At 39.7% G+C, this 12,741-nt stretch overlaps 2 protein-coding genes across 2 annotated transcripts; one reads left to right on the forward strand and one right to left on the reverse strand.

The window, feature by feature from the left end:
* Positions 1 to 253: 253 nt before the first annotated feature.
* On the reverse strand, positions 254 to 2,347 carry LOC104438976. Its single transcript, XM_039309268.1, has 5 exons — positions 1,912 to 2,347; positions 1,540 to 1,669; positions 1,227 to 1,417; positions 490 to 644; positions 254 to 400 (listed from the first exon to the last, which is right to left on the reverse strand). Exons 1-5 carry the CDS (start codon positions 2,345 to 2,347, stop codon positions 254 to 256), a joined length of 1,059 nt encoding a protein of 352 aa, XP_039165202.1.
* A 1,601-nt stretch (positions 2,348 to 3,948) lies between these two features.
* LOC104436334 (omega-amidase, chloroplastic) lies at positions 3,949 to 9,681 on the forward strand. The gene is made up of 10 exons (XM_010049076.3): positions 3,949 to 4,253; positions 4,340 to 4,456; positions 4,883 to 5,101; positions 5,592 to 5,685; positions 6,350 to 6,424; positions 7,111 to 7,189; positions 7,685 to 7,700; positions 8,652 to 8,732; positions 8,831 to 8,913; positions 9,019 to 9,681. The coding sequence occupies exons 1-10, from the start codon at positions 3,987 to 3,989 to the stop codon at positions 9,092 to 9,094; spliced, it is 1,107 nt and encodes a 368-aa protein (XP_010047378.2). The 5' UTR covers positions 3,949 to 3,986; the 3' UTR covers positions 9,095 to 9,681.
* The last annotated feature ends 3,060 nt before the right edge of the window (positions 9,682 to 12,741 follow it).

Here is a 12,741-nt window from a genome sequence, read left to right on the forward strand (position 1 = left end):
TCTGCACTAAACAGCCCTATAGAGACCGTACAGAATTTCACAAAAAAATATTTTATTCTCTTTCGAAGCTTAAAAAGAAATTCTGATCACAGATTTAAGTGTATAATGCAAGAAAGAGTATCCGTCTGTCCTCCCTTCGCTCACAGCACCACTGTACACAAACGAAAATGTGCCGAAAGACAAAAGTATAAGACTCATCAAGGTCTCGAAGTCTCTGCAGCATATAAATGTATCCAACTTAGTAAATGTTGTACTAGTCCGTTCTAGCGACTCCATAGCGGATCTTGTCCAAATTTCGTTGCCATTCGTCGATCTCTGCTTGGGTGCGACTCCTTTTCGGTTCATCTTCTCTCTTTAGCTGCTCCCTTAATTCCAAGATCTTTCTCTCAATACATTGAATCTGCAGAAAACCAAGATTTGGATGAAGTGGAAAATTTTGGAAGGGCAAATTTCAATTCGAGAACTAAGAGAAACGAAAGGGAGTGTAACCTTTCTATAAGGCCACCGCCCCACTCCGCCTTTTCGGCAAATTTTCTTGACAACGGTAGGACACAAATGCAATCTTTCAGAAGCCTTTTCGATCGGAAGATGGAAGTAACCTCCGACATCTGACAGGGTCATCTTTCCTGCTCTCTCCCTCTGCACTAATCTCAGCACATAAATACAGCCATTTCAGAATAATGGAAGAAAAAAATGAGTGCAATAAAGTGACGTCCGTTGAACAAGATCATTATTCTAAAGGCCAAGTCCTAGAGGATAAAGATTGACGGAGTAATCTATATTTCAACAGAATCCACACAGAAACTGTTTGCGATGATAATTTGGTGAAAAACAGAATTCCAGATATCGCTTCCATTTATAACAGTCATAAGAGATAAGAAAAGATGATTGTTTATCGTAGCATAAAAGGCTAAGAGATAAGAAAATATGATTGTTTATCGTAGCATAAAAGGCTGTACAGGACACACATACACAGTTAATAATTCTAGAAAAGCAGTAACTGCCGCAAGCCCGTTTTTAGGAGACTTCGCCTGACGTTTCTTAGGTTTTGGCTTGTTGTCCGTTTGCCCGGGATTCTCTGCTTCAAGCAACAAAATACAAAACAATAAACAAAAAGCATTCTACCGCTTCCAGCTATTCAAAAGATCGACGGGAACTCGAATCTGATTCTATATGTGAGGCTTATAATGTTGTGACATGGAGAAGTGCGAATGGCTATGCATCACCTGAAACAGTCGGAGGCAGAGGTAGTTGAAAATAATCGGCATTTACATTGCCATTGAAATCTATTCCGACGCACACAGCTTCATAGAACATGGCGAGCGGGTCCTGGTACATGATGTAGCCAGCCAGCCTCCTTCCCTCACAGTATTGCTGCAGAAAATCCTTCACATTCTGTATGCTTTTCTTGCAAAAACTGAAATGGAAGCAAGAAAGACAGGACTATATTGCTGCACGATACATATTTAGAACCCCAATTTCCCAAAAAAAGGAATGTCATCTAACTTTGTAAAGGAAAAGATTGATTAAAGTTCTTACTCAAACATTTGATACCGATCCTCGCCGTTGGATGGTACCACACCCGGATTGTGCTGAGTGTCCAGAATCGCATGGCTGACCATACCAACTCTTCCATGGAGTTCAAGTTTTGTGGTGTGATTGGTTTCCACTGATAATTTTCAAAGAGTTTATGTTAGAAAGTGTCACAAAATTTGTAATTAGCAAATAACACAACATTCTAACAAAACACACTGGAAGTGTCATTACAGAAAGTATTAGCAAATAGCAAACATCATCGGCGCGTGATCAATCTTCGAACTTGTCGATAGTGTTCAACGGTGCCTGAACTCATCACGCAGACTAGTTCATCAAGAAAAGTTTCTACCCTATTGGAAGGACAATCGAACGCACCGTGAGTATGAATGATCTCTCTAAGCACTTGACAGCAACTGCAATTGTATGGAAGCGGTGGCGCTGGCCAATTCGGCAGCACTCTCGGCACAAAATAGTTCCAATCCTCTGGTTGAGAATAGTAGCAATCCTCCGTGCCGCCACTGCTCGTCCCCGAGGGACCCGCATGGGATGACCCGGCCCCATTATTCCCGTCACCATGCCCTCTGTTGAACAGGTGCCAGACGGTGGGATCATCAAACGGGTCCGGGTCCCCAATCTCGTCGACGGGCAGAGGGGTGTTCTCGTCGGACTTCAAGGCAAGTTGCAGATCCAGCGGTGGCATATCGTCCTCAAGACCAGGGTCGGGGTTCGGGAGGAGATACTTGAGATAGTCGTCGCCAAATAGGTCATCGTCGGACTCACTGCCGGCCGCTGCCGCCTTTGGATCCGCCATGCATGACTGATTGCCCCCCGGAGATGCTCGGATCGCGCGAATGGCGAGAAGTCTTTTTCTCAAGCACCGTTTTGCGGGTGCTTGAGAGGATCGCTACGAAAAGAGTACGCTTCGTTCCGTGTTTATATTTCAAATGGAGTGATCGAAGATTGGCGAGTGCCTAGGAGTTTTTTTTTCTTCCAAGAGGTGCGAGTGGAATCGAAAAAGGGCGGGAAAGAGGTGGTTAACGACCGTTGCGACAGAAGCGGTTTTTCTTTTCTTTTTTTTTCTTTTTTTTTTTCATTTTGGTCCGAAAGTTTGAGTCCCACGGGCGAGTCTTTGGATATTTCTCAGAATTTGCTCCCTCTTTTTTGTTTTTCAACGTTATAAATTATTAATTATGAAGGCGCAAATAAATAATTCTGTGGATTCTTTTAGGTGTTCAAATTGATGTGCAATGTTCCATTAGTAATTTATGTTCATGTGTCATAATTAAGTTTTATAATCGCATCAAATCGTGTTATCCAAAAATAATTTTTTTAATTACATTATAAAATTAATGCTATTGTAATCATATCAATTCGTGTCATCCTCGGATTGGTTACTCTTGCTATTGGAATTGGATTATCTTAGTTATCGTTCGGTCATTGGCTATGGAAGTCCATTTTGTAATAAAGCTTCCCATAAATTATGAAAATGGAAAAGAACTAGACGGGCCCCATCGTTTTAAAATAGCTTGTTTATATAAATCTAGTTTGTGACAAAAAAAAAAAAAAAAAAACAAAAACAAGAAGACATAAATGTAGTTTAATTTCCTTCTTTTCTAGTCTGATTATTTCAAATTTAGATTTATCTTTTGGATTTGTCTTTTCCCAACCGTTATGTCTTGTTTATTTTGTGTTTGGAAAGTAGATAAAAGTTTAAAAAAAATCTTGAAATTCATTTTCAAGTTATGTAGGTTGCTTTGAAAAGTACTTAAGACATTCAAAAATAAAAATGAAAGCGTATCTCATCATGAGAATAATGTATATGTTATTTGGAAAATATTAAGGGGAAAAGAAAGTAATATGATTGTATATGTCGAAATTACATAAGTAATTTGAATAATTTTTTTATTTTACTTGAAACATGACGTGTTTTGTCAGATCAATAGATTTTATATCATAAAAAAATCACTTCATTTAAATATTATCATAAAATCGATCATAGTGAAAATTTAAAGATAAATATCCTATCTCATTAAAGTAAAATGGTAACATCAAGCAAACAAATATATCTTGTTGCTAGATATTATTTATAATTTAATGTAACCTATATCAGGAAGTAAATTTCAAATTTAATTAATAAATTCAATTAAATTGGAAAATATTGTATATCTGAAAAATAACTCCTTCATAGCCTTTTCATTCTATTCTCTGTATAAGATTATTTAATCCTGGCATTTACATATATATATATATATATATATATATGTATATGTAGTAAACCAAAAAAATACTAAAATATTTGAATTTCACTTTCTAGGATGGAAAACTCAGTTGGGGAAGAAACGACGTCCCGTTTCATCTCCCGAACGACGCCGTTACCGGAAGCCGTCTTCTTCCTCCAGCAATCAGTGAACCAGGAAGCGAACGTACAAAAGAGGAGGAGCAGAAGCGAAATGAAATCGACAGCCTCGCTCTCGTCAATCCTCAGCTCCAAAGCCTGCCTCTCTCGCTCCGCTCTCCTCCCGAGGCCTCTGCCCCGCTCCAGCTTCCTCGCCGGCGCCGGAGCCGGCCGCCCCGATTGCGCCGCGAACCGCCGCCTCGGGCTCCGAATCGGGACCTCCGGCTTCACCGCCGCTGCCGCCGCGATGGCCGCTTCCTTCAAGGCCGAGCAAGCTAGGGCTCCGCCCGCGCTCCCTGTGCCCACTCCTCCTCTCGCCAAGGCACGAGCTCGAACCCCCTCGGCCTCGATCGTTGATGTTGCGACCGCCTCGAAATTTAACGTCTTTTTGGGTTTTGGTGGTTTCAGTTCAAGATCGGGCTGTGCCAACTCTCGGTGACGGCGGATAAGGAGCGGAACATCGCCCACGCGCGCGAGAAGATTCACGAGGCCGTGGACAAGGGCGCGCAGCTTGTTGTCTTGCCCGTGAGTCTCTCTGCATTCGGTGGACTTGGTAGATGTTTAGGTAGATGTAGCGTGTTTTGGATGAAACTGGTCGTTGAGCATGTTCATGTAGCTGCGGAAAGTTTGGATGTGCTTCTTGATTGCAAAAATGGTAAATTTATGGCTTACAAGGACTTTATGCACCTTATCAAATGCCCTTTGGGAAGGCTTACGCTAGAAGAAAGAATGGATAAGAGCACTTGGGTGCATGCGTGTTTGTTTCATCAGTATTGGCCATTGGGTGGCTTTCTGTGGCTAAGTTCTTATTGATGCTTGTGTAATTGCTATGTTTTTATACTGCAAGCTTTGGCTTCTGGTAAAATAAGCCATAGTTTGCAGTCCGTGACATTCTAAAAACGGAGGGAAAATTAAGCAGCTTGCCTCGTGATTTTGTGCGCTCTGTACCAGGAAATATGGAACAGTCCCTATTCAAATGATAGCTTCCCTGTTTATGCTGAGGACATTGATGGAGGTTCATCTCCTTCGACTGCTATGGTATCCGAAGCTGCTAAGGCCCTGAAGGTTACCATAGTGGGTGGTTCGATCCCAGAAAGATGTGGTGATCGGTTGTATAACACTTGTTGTGTTTTTGGTTCCGATGGAGTGCTGAAGGCCAAGCACCGCAAGGTAACTTTTCTTTCCTTATGTGACTATGTATGGAAAATTTAGTTGCCTGAGCCTTCTGGTCTAGGAGGAAGTTGGATATGATCCATCTGAAAGGTAGTCACCAGCTTAATTGGTCCTAAAGTATTTGTATGGCTGTACTTTGTGGAAATATAAAACATTGAATTGCATGAATGTACACTATATTAAATCAGGACTGTGGACCCTTGTTTGCATGGATACATCATGCAAAATCAATGCCATTTAGGTAGAATAGTTGAAGGGTTACACAAATAATTGAATTATGAAGTCATTTTCTGTCATTTTGGGAGTTGACCAGACTGTGATGTTTTGATGTCTTATGATCAAATTCTGCTGAATCTTGTATATGTTGTGCAAAACCGTCTCATTGCTGCTAGTCCCTTTTCTCTTTTTGTTTTCGTTTTCGTTTTAGTTTTACCACAGCTTGCCACTAGCTCTTGAATCAAAATTGTGGACATGCTTATGGATGCAGATACATCTTTTTGATATTGATATACCTGGGAAGATCACATTTATGGAGTCAAAGACTCTCACAGCAGGAGAAAGTCCAACAATAGTGGACACAGGTAAAGCATGTCTTGAACTTTAATATGATAAAATGTTCCTTTGCTTGTGAGTTCAGTCATGAAATTCTACATGTCATGTTTGTACTCATTGGGGTTAGTGTGTATTGACTTATATTACTGAAATTGTGGAAGTTCTTCAATGTTTGATCGTGTAAATCAGTATGTGAGAATAACTGTTAAACTTGAAGTGTTTCAGATGCAGGTCATTTTGCAAGTTATTCACTTTATGTAAATTTATGTTTGCATTACAAGAGTCCTCAATGTGCACATTTCATGAACTCTCTTGTGATTAGTGAAGGGTTATATTTTCCCCAAAATACTAGGGGAATCATTTTGCATGATCTACTGATTTAATAATACTACACATCACGTGAGATTTTTCATTACAAATGCCAACATAGTGTTATTGTGCCTTCATCAAGACTATATATAATGTAAATGCTGAATTTTGGAACTTGACTCTGAAGATCGGTAATGAGTGTATCAACAAATTGGATTATCTTCACTGAATTTGCTTGCCTGAATATGGAAATGAACTCTTTCTTGTTTTTCTTTCCTAAGTAGGCCTAATTGTTCACACAGATCTATGTTTTATAGCTTTTATAGCTCTATCTGTCGTTTGAGTCATTTTCTTTCCTTCTTTTTCCTTTTTTGCTATATGCAGATGTTGGACGTATTGGTATAGGCATCTGTTATGATATTCGGTTTCAGGAATTGGCAATGATTTATGCTGCGAGAGGTAGGTTTTGTTTCCTCTTTGTCTATTTTGCATTACCTGCAATGTTGACTGCATTCTGGTGCTGGGGTTGCCACTGATCTGGCCTTTGCAATTTTGAAGTGAGAAGATTTTTGGCAGTAAACAGATATGTCTTAACTGGTGTACCTTTGGATTGTTTTCCTTTGATTTATTTTCATTGTTATCCCTTCCATTGTTTTTTAAGTTGAACATTGGCAAACTAAGCCTTACACACAAAGGAGGCTTGGCTGTATAAATGCTTTTAGAACATTACAATATGTCCTCTATTGCTTTTTGTATGGAAGATATCTCTTTGCAATATAGAGTCCTACTTAGCTAGTTTTTGCCTCCTCCACTATTAAATTGTGTTAAGTTCCTTTCCAAGATTAATGAGGCTTGATGTGGTTGCTGTTTATTGGCCTTTTATCGACAATATCAGTGTTTTAAATATATTTGCACTGATGCATTGGGAATTAAGTTATATGATACTGAGTTCCTGAAGTTTTGTTCTGCATAAATGGATCTAATTTGTTATGTGTGTGTGTGTGTGTGTGTATCATTGTAGTGTGGGTATTCTAGTTTGTAGCACATTCAGGAATTGTCCTTCCTTCTAATATCATGTAGATACGATACAGAAGTGATTTGAACTTTCCATACACTAAAATTACGCTGTTACTTGTTTGCATCAGGTGCTCATTTACTATGCTATCCTGGGGCCTTTAATATGACCACTGGACCATTGCATTGGGAGCTACTCCAGAGAGCTAGGTAGTTATACATTTCACTCTCACACCTCTTTTTCACTGTATTCTGCTTTCTGAAGTTGTTTTATTGTGCCATTTTTATGAATTTCTTCTTTTAATGTTTTTATTGGTGTGTTACCCTGAATAGCATGAAAATTTGTGTGGGAGATTGAAGAAATGTCACATGCTCAATGTTTTGTTTTACATCAGTCTTGAGATGATGCCAATTTTTAGTTTTGCATCCTATATCGACCATGTTCTATTCATTGGCCTTGATCTTTCGATGATACTTAGTTTCAGTGATAGAAAAGGTGGCACACTGACAAGACTTCTAACGCATTATTGAATGCTTTCAGTGTTGTAATTTTACGGTTATCTTATTACGTGTGATTTCACATTTGACAGTGTGGTCCATGTCATATTTCTCAATATTAATCTCAACCCAATGCTAGCACCCAATTTTTCCGATTTGGCAATGATCATTCTACTGTTTTCTTCTTCTTCTTTTAATCATGTGCAGGGCTGTAGATAATCAGGTATACTAATGGGACTTGATCTGAGGTTTCTTGGCAATGAGCTTGATGGAATGGTTATGTATATTACTAGTTCTTGCAATAAAAGCTCTATTGCTCATAAATGACAATTTGCCCTCTGTTGATGCATTGGATCAACTTAGTGGGAGTGATTCCTGGATTGGAGTGATCTTCTCTTGCTAATGACAAGCAATACAATAATGTCGTAATGTTCTTTTTATATTTCAAATCAAGGTCATTGCATTCCCCTAGACCTTGGCAACATGATCTATTGCAAGAGTAGGGGAGCTCTTTTAGCCTGATTTCTTTTTGTTGTCTGAAAGATTGCTTGTTTTATTCAAAAAGCATAAAATGCCCCATACTAGTCCTGGATTCAATTGGTAGAGTTGATAGGTGTGATTTGTAAAATTCTCAGTATAGTGGTATGCATCTTTTAGTGTCTTGCTTTTGTCCATGTCATATCTGTCCCTTTTTTTTTTAAATGATAAATTTTGCTCATTTTTCATCTGGAAAGATTTCTCTTGCCTTGGTATCACAAGTTCTTCCCTTTCTGTGTCTACGAAAGATATCAACAAAATATTCAGAGCATCAATGTCAATATGATGGGGAAAATTTGATATGCAGTCGTATCATGATCTGGGATCCTCTAAAATAGAATACTCATGGCTCCTTGTCTCTTTCTCATTTTGACTCAAATCATACTTTTGTCTCAACTAAAAATGCTTAGGCCTTTATTCCGAGATTTCATTAAGTTTGTGAATTCTCAAAGTGATGCTGTCTTTTTCATGTCTTTGGCAACTTGTAATCTGCCTCTTGTTTGACTTATACGCTGGTTTTCAGTGAGTGGCATGTTTCTCAGAACTCCTATGTCTGAACGTCAGTATGTTTCTCTATTGAATTTAGGGATGTCCAAGGAATGTTTTTTAGTTAACCAGCTATATCAATGATTGACAGTTGTATGTTGCAACTTGTTCACCCGCTCGGGATGCTGGAGCTGGTTATGTGGCTTGGGGGCACTCCACTTTGATTGGACCAGTAAGTGTATTCTTCTCAGTAGGTTCAAGAAAGGGGTTTTAGCTATGAACCATCAAAAGAAGCCACAAAAAGCTGACTGGGAAGTTTTCTTGCAATAGTTTGGACAAGTTTTGGCGAAAACAGAGCATGAGGAGGCCATCATCATCGCAGAAATCGATTATTCCGAGATGGAGATGAGGAGGTGATCTTCTTTGTAGCCTTATTTCCGTATTGCTAGTTCTTGACAATTTCCATTTATAGAAGGAAGAAGGGACTGTCAAATGATTTTGCTGATTGAAATGCATAGGACTAATCTTCCATTGGAGAAGCAACGGAGAGGGGATCTCTACCAGTTGGTCGATGTCCAAAGATTGAACTCCTAACAAGTCTCTCCAATGCAAATGATCGGAAGATGGCTGTCCGGTATTGTAATGGTAATGGAAACACTGTACCAAACAGCAATTCGTGAGGGGAATTCTTGTCTGGGAGATGTCCAGAGTCGGTCATTTTGCTAGCAGAAGTAATAAAATCTCTTATTTACTCCCCTACAGTGTGTAGCGCATTTGTATTAAACCGAGACTTCCGTTTTCTGATACACTACAATCGGATGGATGGTGTTAGTGAGCCACAGTGCCGTCTTATGTACATTACATGGCTAAATACAATGTCCTATTGTCGCACCACTTTTATCGGCTGTCTCCAAAGAGGCCAAGTGCGATGGTATATAAGAATTAAATTGAGGAAAGAGCATTGAGGGAAGCAAGGAGAAGAGGGAGCATGCAGTGCACGTGATGCTGTTGACCCCAACTCCAAGAAAGCAGCCAACCTGGGCCTAAATCCTAGTCCAAGAAGTGCACGTGGCTTCAAAGAAACAGGAGACTGCCCCCTTTGTCAGGGATTGCTGGTGCTTGCTAGTCCTCGGAAAAAGGGACAATAATTCTATAAGCCCTGGGAAGATGGTGCTTTGTCATTCTTTGTTTCTTCTTCTATCTACTCAATTGCTGTTGTTGCTGCTGCTGCTTTTCTTGGGAAGAGAGCTCCATGCTTTTCTTGCTTCAAGACATTACCTCCTCGCCTACCCTTTTGCTTTGGGATCCCAATGGCACTCCCTCCATGTCTCTTTCAAAATATTCCCATTCCATCTTTTCTTTTTATCCTTAATTCTCGAGGGAATTACCACTCTCATCTTAGGCATACGACATGCTTTCTTGCAATGAGATAGGGTAAGTTGTTCTCGCGGGTTTCTGTAATTTCCCGCCAAGTCGTTTCCTGAAAACCTGCTAGCCGCAGAACCGCAAACGAATAAATCCCCACTGTGTTATATTGAAGTGTTTACTGTGCGTGCCTTTTTTGTTACATTCCTTGGCAAAGGATGGTTCTCCAAGGGAACTCCATAGTCTGTCAAAAGCATATTGCATGGGCATCGTGGCAAGGGAAGTGAAGGGACCGATGGACCACGTCACGCACGATCGCCCCCCACCGAATGGATCCCGTGCACGGGTCGGATTGCATCGGGTCCATGCCTCGTCTCGTGCTTATACATCTACCCTGGCATTGCGTTCGGGACAACCCGCCTTCAATAGCCGCACGTGCCAGAGGCTTCCAGTGTGGAGGGCTACAGCAATTAATGGATCACGTGCTGGTTTGTAGGGTGGTCCTCCCTGGAAGGGAACCCCACTAAAGACACCGATGCATGGATCCGATAGGCGAGAGAGGCTCGCGGGTTCTTGGCCAAATCCTCGCATGGATCCGAGTCTACGAACCGAACCTAATCAAGACCCTTAGGTCGTGGCGAGACCGCGGAGACTTGTTATCATTGACGGCCTTGATTCACCTTGATTTATGGCGGATCTAGCTCCTCAATTTTTTCTAGTTAGCCTCCATTTGTCAATTTGTATTATAGGGTGTTTGGATTACTTGGGAAAATGAGTTAACATAACAGATTTTTTTAGTCCCCGGATGCCGAAGACTTGGGCCCCATCTCTGTAAACCCGGGCTGCGGTGCCAAGGAGCTAGGCACAGGCACAAAGTTCTTGGACTCGATTCAGTGGACCCAAAACCAATGCATGGTAGTCGAGGATCTAGGCTTGAGACCACAGTGCCTATGTTGAGTTTTTTAATTATCCATACACAAGTCACTAATACCCAAATAATGTATGTTTATTTAGAAATATCAAATGAGGTTTTCCTTACTAAATAATAGAAAATATTTTCCAGTTCTTTTTCAAGTCTTAACCAAACACTGGAAAATATTATCATTTTCTTAAAATAACTTCTCGGAAAATATTTTCCAAAAATGTCACATCTTTCGTGATATAAATAGAGCCATATAAGAGTTAGTTGATGGACTGCCTATTATACATAGGTGCACCATCACTAAAGGGTCATTGTGCATGAAATTCAAGTAGGTTTAAACTTGGATCCAGAACGCCCTAAAGATTTTCATATTTTTCACGTATAAAATCGAAGTTAACCTTTCAAAATGAATTATTGCGAGTGAGTAATAATCCCATTTGAATTATGAAATTGATCATTTTGAATGATTCACTAATCTAGAATAATATACTCTAGAATGCCCAGGATTCTTTTCATGATTCTCCTCCTCTTCTTCTTCTTCTTCAAAACGAATGATTATGAGTGAGTAGTAACCTCATTTGAATTATGAAACTGGTCACTTTAAATGCTTCACTTATCTAGAATAGTATAGTCCGGAAAATGCCCAGAATTCTCTTCATGATTCTCCTCTTCTTCCTCTTCGTGTCCTTGCCGCGGCTCCTCATGAGCATTTAAGTGACCAAATAAATGAGATTTCCATCTGGACGCTTTTGCTCCTTCACCGTCAAGAGAGCCGGGGTGATGCATGCACGAAGATGATGATTCATGAGCTAGCAGTGTCCTAACACGGATGGAACGATGGGAAGCATCATGTGATTCTTCGACAAGGACACCGTATGTAGCAGGCAGAAACATGCCAGGACATTCCACATCACAAGATGGAAGTATAAGCATTAATGGCGGTTGGTGAAAAAAAAAAACACATGAGTAAAATCATAAAATTCCACCGTCCGATAAAAGCCAAAAGCAGTATCAAAGATATCGCGTGGTGTCCCGCTCGAATTCAACCTATGGTACTATGCACATTGAGTGAAACCAATAACAATGCAATAGATTTGTCAGAATTTTATATTATTTTGAATCATGTTTTGCAAATATTGTGTCCATGCCTCCAGGAACAATCGAATTTGGAAAAGGGTTGGAAGAAATGGTTCGATGGTTTTATTTTTGGGAACCGAGAGATCTGTGTTTTGGGATCCTAATTCAGTTCACTTCTAGTAGAAGAACCTGCGTAAGTTTGTAATGCTATCTATCTTTCATATGTTTCAGCAACAAAATTTGTATTTTGACCTATAAAGTTACAACTGCTCTTCCCTAAGAGAATTATAATTCTCGAAAATATCTCTCTTTCTAACGATTCTTAGCACAAGTATTTGTACTGATAGTTCGTTCCCATCATAATAAATAATTCAAGAATTCCATGAGAAAGTGATTTTGCTCGACTTTTCATGTCAAATTCTCAAACACAAATCGGTAAATTAAGAAAGTCATAGACCTATTGTACTTGTACCGATTCAATCTTAATTTTTAATTTTTTCAAATTAGTTGTCTATCTTTTGACAATTTATCAATGTAGTAAATCCAGCCAATTTTGATAGCCTTAAGTGATACGACTAGGTTAACGTAGCTCAATTTTACAATTTCTTAATACTATTTATGATTTTCTTTTCTTTTTCTTTTCTTTTTTCTTTTCTTTTCTTTCATTTTATATTTTAGATGAGGTCAACAATCCTCAACGATAGTGGTTGAGGGGCCGTAAGGCCTCACTATGGTCAGTGAGGATAGTGACACCTTCGATAGATCTTAGCCTGGCAAGGATATTCTAGGCCTCACCTATGATCGGCTACCTCTGTCAGTCGCTACCAAGGCCACACACTGATTGAGGAAAATAGGAAAAAAAAAAGGAAGGAAAAAG

The sequence above is a fragment of the Eucalyptus grandis genome, chromosome 3 (assembly GCF_016545825.1).
Source record: "Eucalyptus grandis isolate ANBG69807.140 chromosome 3, ASM1654582v1, whole genome shotgun sequence".
Taxonomy (NCBI): Eukaryota; Viridiplantae; Streptophyta; class Magnoliopsida; order Myrtales; family Myrtaceae; genus Eucalyptus; species Eucalyptus grandis.